Below are 8,638 nucleotides of genomic sequence, written 5' to 3' on the forward strand. Positions count from 1 at the left end.
GAGCACAATGCTGCCGGCAGAAGCCACGGCAGGGGGCAGCGCTGGGCATTGTTTACAGGGGAGGGATAATACGAAGCTGGGGAAGGGTCAAGTTGGGGGCCAGTATGTTCCCCCTTCCTGGAGTCTCAAGAGGCTTAGGAGATAAACCTGGGCTCATGGCAGGGGCCGAGGTAAGGTAGGCAAGAGTCATGTCACCGGGTGTGTTCAACTTTCCCTTCCCGCCCTTGTCTCTGCCTGAGAGAGACTCTCTCTGCCTCCCTCCTGCTCAGCTGCGGTTCATGCTCTGTCTGGGGCAGCGCGCGCTGCTCTTTGTGCCATTCACAGCCCCGTAACTCAGCTAGTGAATTATGGGAGCAGCTGGTGCAGTGGTAGCCCGGGGTGCTGAATGAGGCACCACCAGCTGAGCCCAGCCTCTTCCCTTGCTGGTTGGTTGCCTGCCAGGCAGACACAAAGTGGGCAGGGGGAGTGTTTTCCTTACGCAGGGCTGGGCTCTGGTGCATCTCCTGGCTTGTCTCATCGGCTGGAGCTATTCGTGTGAGGGAGTTCAGAGTCTGGTCAGGGATTCCCAGGCTGGCTGGCTACATCACTCCTCTGGGGCTCAGCTGGAACCCAAAGCCTTTGTCTCAAAGGGCGGGGGGGGGGTTTAGGAAGAAGGACTTGAAGAAGTGGCTGTAAGGGGAAGAGGCATGGGTTTTTCCACCTTGTGTGTAATGATGGGCTGGTCACAGCAGTTCCCTGTCTGCAACTAGAGAAGTCCCCCACTTGTTAAAGGACAAGCATGTTGACTACAGCACCATCTGTCAAGCATCAAGGCTCATCAGCTCTCCAAGTCAGTGTCACTCTCATGACTAGCGCCAGTGACTTGTGAAAGGAGAAGGCACCTGAAAGGGGAAGGGCCTGTCTACGCTGCAGTCTGGTGTAACTGCAGCACCTTTAGCCATAGCTGAACTAGCAGCGTACCGACAGTAGGGACTTCAGCAGGGACCATACCAGCCCACCTTGGGTCCTCCTGCTGGCAGCGAGCCCCACTGCAGTGTGCTGTGACTGGCTCCAGTTTGGTCACTGCTGCTCTCACAGTGCCAGTTCAGCAGTGTGGGGAGACCCCTGCTGGTAAGAGGCTTTGGCTCATGGGAGGTTTATGTTGAGAGCAGCAGTTATGGAGCACATGGTCTCTTTCCTTCGCTCGCGGCCCTAGAGGAGCTGTGCACGGCCTGCCGAAGGCTAGGAAAGTGCTGCTCTGTGGGAACAGGCACCCAAACCAGAGAGGGGTGGGCAATCGGGCATCTCAGACAGTTCACAAATAATTAGCCCCCAAATGGGCAGGGGAGGCTATTGGAGAGTAACCCAGCACTGACAGGGCATTCACCAGTGCAGCAGACATGCAAAGCTATCAGGTTTCCCTTACTAGGCATTTGTATTGCTTTCTATCTCCACTCCTGCTGGCCACAAACAGGACAGGGCAACAGAAAGGGCTGTACTGTTCCCCAAGGTGTTTTCTGGGCATGCTGCAATGTGGTATTTCTTCATTTCAAACATCCCCCTTCTCTCTGCTCAGAGGGAGGAGAGAGGACAAACTCCTGGTGCCCGAAAATCCCGTCAACGATCCCCTACTCTAAACCTGACCTCTTCCAAACATTCAGGCTCATGATGAAAGCAGGCGACAGCATCAGGATGCTCCAGGTCTATTTGCACGGCCTGAATGTACATGTGAATTTGCTCCCCCTCCTCAGTGTCGGGGAGCTAGGTAGCATTTCTAGAGTGTGTACAGAACATTCCCAGAGCGGGTTTCAAACAGAAAATGCCATTTTACAAAAACAAAACTATCTGCGGGAATGCAGCTGCTGGTGAAATTTTATTTAGAAAATGTCAGAATGAAGTGTTGTGATGGTGCCAAAATGTCCCAACTGACATCAACACGGAACTGCTCATTTTTTTTATAAAATCACTTTTTGAAACAAAGACAAAATCATAACAAAATGTTTTGACTTTATCAAAATGTTTTTATCAGTCCAAAAGTCGGGTTTGGTTTTGTAGAAAGTTTCGAAGTGCAGAAAAGGGAAGAGATTTCAGTTTCCCTGTCTCATGTGAGCATTGGGTGAAATTCCACTGCAGAAACCCCTGGAGTTCTGAGGGGAGTTCCCAGCGGAGAATCAGCATGAGGTTTTGCAGAAGAGAACTGCTGTTAGCTGTGCAGAACACAGACACACCCCTTCTTAGGGAAGAAAGTTGAGCCACCCCATTTCCTATGGCCAGCTTGGAACAGCGTTCACAGGACTCTGACCAAACCACTCCTGACATTTCCTTTTGCATTTCTTCATTGTGGAATTCACCTCCCCAAAGCAGCTCAGCTTCCTTAACGTACCCGAAGTGCTCAACCCCATGCACTGGCAGGGGATCTATAACCCTCACGCATTCCTCCCTGGAAGTGTCACTCCCATCTTAGTTAGAGCTAGGCATCCTCTCCTTGTCCTAACAGGGCAGAGGTGGGGAATCTGCCTTGGTCAGTCAAGCAGGGCGATTAGAACTAGGGCTTGAAAGAAACTGAAAGATGCAATAGGCAGCCTTTGCCCCTCTCCAGGCCTTTTGCAAGGCGCTCAGAGTGTGTTAATGAAGCTTCGCACCATCTTGTGAAGCAAGTAGTTCTGGCTCTTATTTTGCCAACAGGTGACCAAGGTAGGAGGCATAGTGCCTAAGGGCCATGCAGCAAGTTATGGACAAAACCAAGGAATTTCGTCCACAAGAACCGAGAAGTCCTGACTGGCAACTCCCTGCTCTAGCCCCTCAACCCAGCTGCATGGCATGGGGATAAATGAAGGACATCCCCAGGAAGCTAGTGGAGAGGAGAGCAGGAGACCCGAGAGGTCTGCATGCATGGGGCAGAATAATGGTGCACAGGCGCTAAGTTACAGTTATTAAAATACCAATTTGCATTTATTCTCCCAACTATGCATTTTAATTTATGGGTGGACTCAAACGTCAAGGCAAACATCAGTGTGTAAGAAAAAGACCCAGCCAAGGGTTATTTTACAAGGCCTTACTTTATTGAAAGAGGATAAGAAGACACTACCACAGTGCAGGTCCAAGGTGAAAGCGCAGCAGAAGGCATTTCTGACAGTAGCAGAGCACAGCTCCTTGCAAAGCACTGGTGGAATAGGGCAAGGCCCTGAGTACAGACAGAACAGAGACTGCCTTGGTGAATCTGTGTACAAAATGCTGGTGGGTGTGCTGTACACCTTAACCAGAGGGAGAATCCAAAACCCCCTGGAGCAGGAGCAGCTGAACATCTTGGCTTGGAGACAAAGCAAGAGTTCAAGAAAACACAACCAGGATGCCAGGACAGGAACACACACCCACAGGCAGACTGTGTCAGAGCTTCCTTATTTTGCTCTAATCGAACAGTATGAAAGTAGAGATTAAATATTGCAGAGAATCTGTACAGAGCTTCAGACAGGAACAGGGGATGAGGGATTAGTATAAAATGGGACTGAAGTACAACACCGAGAGCTACTCAAATGCACTGTATGGTGTATAGAAAACAGAAGTGTCTGCCAAAGATGGTCCAAAGACATTTGGCCCTTCAGAGCCCAGGACCGGCTTAGGAGGACAGTCCACGCATGGCACAGAGAAGCACCACTAGACACCTCCCCATATGTGCTTCAGGTAGTGGGTTTTGGGCAGCGGGGTGCAGGCCACATTATATTCTCTAGACATCAGACCTAACAGCGCTCTTCCCATCCTGTACCCCATTCTCACACACGTGGGGGTGCAGGAAAAGACAGATACAGTACAGATGGCAGTCACATTCTTCACGGGCATTGCTGCTTTACAGGAGTGGGCAGCCTTTACGCTTCTTGTTTTTCCTGACTTGTAAGCCGGCCCGAGTGGCCATCTCAAAGACTTCCCGCACGCCATCCTTCGTCTTGGCGGAGCACTCGAGGTATCCAAAGGCGTTGATTCTGTTAGCCATGTCCCTCCCTTCCTCTGGCTTCACCGGCTCCTAAGAGTCATGAAAGAAAAAGCTTTAGGAACGCTGAGTTAAGCACCAGTGCAGCAGCCCAGACGTGCAGTCAGGGAGGCTCAGCATCTCTAGGTACTGATACAACCATGACTACTCCTATCCGAGTGCCTCCCTCTTCGGAAGAGAAGCCAGGATTGTCTTGGGAAATGCTTTAGTATCCGGCATCTCTCGGGGACTGGGATTCTGCTGGAACATTAACAGGAACTGGAGGCAGCAGCAGCCAGTAAACCTCTGCAGGAGTAATTGCACAGCAGGAAAAGGCATGAGCAGGTCAGTCTGGGCTGAGCTGAGGGACTGCCCTGTTACTGCGTAGCAGGGATCTCCACTGCCTCGTGCAGAGGAAGCTGCTCTCAATGGGCGACCACCCTCTACCCCTGACTGCAGGAGAGGCTCCAGGGCTCTCTGTAAGAGGAAATTACAAATAGCTGCAGGCCTGACTTATCCCCACAGAACACGCCTGACCCCACGTGCACTGCGGTTGCCATGGGGATACGCAGCACAGCCGGAAGAGCACACGTGTCTGCACAGATGTGTTGCTTTCCTTTAAGGGATGCTGGCATCGCAGCTAGAGGTGATGTAGCCCCCTTACCTGCTTCATCTTTGCTAGCTCCCTCCGGGTGTGCTCATCATTCCGTAGATCCTTCTTGTTTCCGACCAGGATGATAGGCACGTTGGGGCAGAAGTGTTTCACTTCCGGAGTCCACTTCTCAGGAATGTTCTCTGGGAAAGCCAAGCACAGTTAAGGACTTTGCACTGAGCTGACAGGGCTTTTTAGTATACAGCGGCCCCCTTGCAGGCCAGGCTACCACTGCTGCCTTCCTATGATGTTCCCCGGATATTAAAAGAGGCAAATGTTTTAGGTTCTTTCCTGGAGAAATTGTATACCGCTGAGCTGCATAGGACGAAGATACAGTGAGAGCCTTATTTGCATGCCCTGACTGCTGCGTCATTGGCAGAGAGGCTGGGTCCTACACCCCTCCACAGCTTCAAGTGGACACGGCTCAAAAAAGCGTGAAGGAAAATCTCCACCCAAACCCCAGCAGCATTGCTGATGACACCCCTACAAACATGGCAAACAGAAGGGCCTTCAAAGAGCGAGACCATGCCAAGGAGCTGGGGGGAAGGGAACAAACACCCATGAGGTCTGATTGCCAAGGGTGTTGATTCCAGCTGGTAGAGGGACAGCATCATTTGCAATTAGCCACTATTTCCTTGTGAAAAGGAGCATTGTCATCCCTTTCTCCCTGATGGACAGTACTGAAGGGCACTTGAGGAGGATGTGGTACGATCATGCACGGGCCTGCAAGCCAAATGGGGTGGTTTAGCGAGTGCTGTAATCACAGCTGTGACAGACAATTGTTCACTCATGAGCATGGAGGAGGGGACTTCTCTTGCCAATGGCACCAAGGCAGCAAACTCCTCCTCGGTCCAGAGAGTCCCACTGGCAGCCCCCCTCCTCCCTCCCAAGCAACTGATGAGACTCTGTACCAAGCAGAGACCACTCTGGGGAACATCCTCATAACTATCTTCTCTCAAAGCCTCTGCCTAAACCTGCCGAGCACATCAACTCACTGAGATGGCAGCATGAAGATTTGGGCCTTATCTACGCTCATAAACAGCCCTGATTCAGCAATGATGCAGTGACACCAGTTGCTGAATTGGGGCCATTCTTGAGTGCAGACAAGGCCTTAGCAGCGATTGAAGTTGACACAAACAAGTTACACAACAGTTTCTTTTTCTTTACTATGAAAAAGTGTCCAAGGAAGAAGATCATCTGCCGTGAAACATCCAGGGTCAGGGAGAGCCACAGCCAGCCAGGAACGGGGGTCAGAACTCCCCTCAACATACCCGCTTTAACGAAGGCATGGCCAGCATGTGAATTACACATTGCAAGTGCAGCAGGTAGGAGAGGAGCAGAATCGTGTCTTCTTCAGCACAGGAGATCGTTGCTATGGAAGGAGAGATCCTCTTCAGCATGAACACCAGCTCTCCTAGCTCTCACTGGTTTGGACTAGATCTTTACAGTGTCAAGACAACCAGACTGGATACTCGATTTAGCAACGGAGTTCTGGTTTGCTGGCAAAACTGGGCTCCTGGCTCTGCTTTCCTACGGCCTTCTTGTGGGCTGTGAAAAGACACTACAATCCTGCCGAAAGCCAGGAATTTGTTGGGCAGGGAGGGCCTGAGAACAGAGCGGAAGCGCCACAAGGTATCTGCTCTTCTGCTCATGCAGGTTTCACTCTAATCACATAGGGCAGGCTGCCGAAGGGGCTGGTGGGAGTTCTGGGTTGACTGCAGGCCTCATCTTCTGGGTTCTCTTTCTGGCAGCGTAAGCAAACGCACTATGTATAAGAGCAGGGTAGGTTTTGGCTGAAGCCCAGAGCAGGACAGAGAGCGCATGATACGCCCTTTGGCTACAGGGGAGACCAGGCTGAAATCAAGACCTGGCAAGCAACTAGTGCTAGCTCCGACACACTGCTCTCTTCAGGAGCCCCAGCCGTTGTCAAGAACGGCTAAAGCACTTTGGCCACCAGGCCCTATCCTTGAAAACTAGGGCAGCGTATCTGCTGGAATTCGCCCTGACATTGCCGAACAATACCCGAATCCGTCAACACCTACGTTGTCAAGTGTAAGACTCCTCTCTACCCACTCGGGTTTGCACCAAGGTGCTGCAGAGGGAATGGACGCAGAAAGGGCATGGAGCTATTTTGACAGGGCTCTATTTATTTCACAGCTGAGGAGGTTGTTGGAGAAGTGCACGAGGAAGGAGTTGACTTACAGAAGCCAGGCAGGAGTGATGCCGTGACATTCTAAGTCTATGGAGTGCTGAGTTTGTTTGCTAACAAGAACTTTTCTGTTCCTCTCAAGGCTATTCTAGGCTTTTGGCCAGACTCATCTCTGCAGACTGCAAGCAGAGTGCTCTCAATCCAAGCCTGTGCTGAACGGTTTTGGAAGAACATGTTAATAGTCCTGTTTAGAGTGAACTTCACCCCTGTGCAGAGGGCCAGCAGCACAAGGCCCACCCACCTATCAAGTTGCCTTGTGCATAAGGGTGAAGTTCACTCTAGTTCCTAAACCCCACGTCTGGGCCCCAGTGATCCTACCTAGACTGTCTGGGCTGTCGATGGAAAAGCACATGAGGATAACGTCCGTGTCTGGGTAGCTGAGGGGCCTCAGCCTGTCATAGTCTTCCTGCCCCGCCGTGTCCCAAAGGGCCAGTTCCACCTAGAAGAGGAGAGATTTAAAGAAGTCAGCAGCATAACAGATGACCCCCCTACCCTCCCAAACTGCCTCATGCTAGAATGATGGCAGTTCTCTCCGGCAGGGAAGCAATTCATTTTTCTCAGTTAAGACAATTACGTTGCTTTGCTAATTCTGGTAGATTTAAAGGTGACCAGGCAACGCCCCCTCCCTAATCCACGTCCCTGGACCCAGTAATTGATAGTGTAGCTATGCAGGATATTTTATGGGGCTGCTGTACAACAATACCTTCAAGAACCCCACTGCGCTATATCACCAGCTGCAAAACGGCCTGGAAAGCCAAGTCTACTCCAAAGGAAGCAATGCTTCTCCATAGCCAGCCTGACTGGGGAGCTACGGGTGTCTGGGTTCGGGCAGGTGGGGAGCATGGTCTCCTTTGGAGGATTCTCCTAATCAGGGAGCGTGTCACTGAGTCCTCTGCTTACAGGTCAGGGGCTCCAGCAATCCCTGAGAGGGACAGGTACCCTGCTGAGCTTGCCACTGCATGCTGGGTTGCAGTTCACAGCAGAGGAGAGCATTGCTGGAAGCAGCCTGTCGGCCTTTGCGTCTGTCTTCCTCCCCCACTGAAAGGCTTCCTCCTCTCGGAAGTACTGGAGAAAAACGGTCAATAGCCGAGACCTCGAATAGTCTCGACAGCAATGCCTGGCACAGGGCTTGAGGAGCCAGGCTGCCATGGCCAAAGCATCAGGACAGGTGGATGAGTTTAGTCGTTCGACAGACGGCTTAGCAGGAAGCAGGGGATGGAGGGGAAGAGTGCACATGACAAACATTCCAGAGGGGAAGTGAGCAGATCTGCCGAGCGCACGGTCCCTCGTGCGGAGATTGTCCATGGCTTGGGAATACAGGCGCTAGACAAGCGCAGGTGGCCTGAGACCCCCAGGAAAGTTACCTGCTTTCCATCTACTTCGATATCAGCGATGTAGTTCTCAAAGACTGTCGGCACGTAGACCTCAGGGAACTGGTCCTTGCTGAACACGATCAGCAGGCAGGTCTTCCCGCAGGCGCCATCTCCCACAATCACCAGCTTCTTTCTGATGGCTGCCATTGCTGCAGAGACAAGAGCGAGGCTGCGGGTGAGCCACGACCCACAGGAAGGCCAACGGTACCGCATATATTGCTCATTTTGTGCTGCCCTCTGACGGGCCAAGCGGCCATGGGCATTTAAATGCAGCACCAAGGCTTGGGCTCCACCTCAATGCCAGAACTCCGTGTTGGGGCTGGTTTGAGGGAGGAGGGTGCACTGCAGATCCCTTCTCCCCGATGGCACGTGACAGAGGTTACTTTGCCCCACCACTTGCCGAAGTCCTTACGGCACACTTCACTGCCAGTCAGGAGTGAGCCCAGGGGCCTAGCCAAATT

At 52.0% G+C, this 8,638-nt stretch overlaps 1 protein-coding gene across 1 annotated transcript; it reads right to left on the minus strand.

The window, feature by feature from the left end:
- Nucleotides 1-3,009: 3,009 nt before the first annotated feature.
- On the minus strand, nt 3,010-8,328 carry RHOC (ras homolog family member C). Its single transcript, XM_029913811.1, has 4 exons — nt 8,169-8,328; nt 7,123-7,243; nt 4,608-4,738; nt 3,010-3,997 (listed from the first exon to the last, which is right to left on the minus strand). Exons 1-4 carry the CDS (start codon nt 8,322-8,324, stop codon nt 3,824-3,826), a joined length of 582 nt encoding a protein of 193 aa, XP_029769671.1. The 5' UTR covers nt 8,325-8,328; the 3' UTR covers nt 3,010-3,823.
- Between the last annotated feature and the right edge of the window lie 310 nt (nt 8,329-8,638).

Source organism: Terrapene carolina, unplaced genomic scaffold, assembly GCF_002925995.2.
Source record: "Terrapene carolina triunguis isolate 2854851 unplaced genomic scaffold, T_m_triunguis-2.0 Scaffold926, whole genome shotgun sequence".
NCBI lineage: Eukaryota > Metazoa > Chordata > Testudines > Emydidae > Terrapene > Terrapene triunguis.

What these genes read in the sequence shown, in the direction of transcription:
- RHOC (XM_029913811.1), bottom strand. Translation starts at nt 8,324, where the DNA reads ATGGCAGCCATCAGAAAGAAGCTGGTGATTGTGGGAGATGGCGCCTGC. An exon ending in CGACAGCCCAGACAGTCTAG is followed by an intron (nt 4,739 to 7,122) that starts GTAGGATCACTG and finishes TGGCTTTCCCAG; the next exon opens with AGAACATTCCTGAGAAGTGG. An exon ending in AGCTAGCAAAGATGAAGCAG is followed by an intron (nt 3,998 to 4,607) that starts GTAAGGGGGCTA and finishes CATGACTCTTAG; the next exon opens with GAGCCGGTGAAGCCAGAGGA.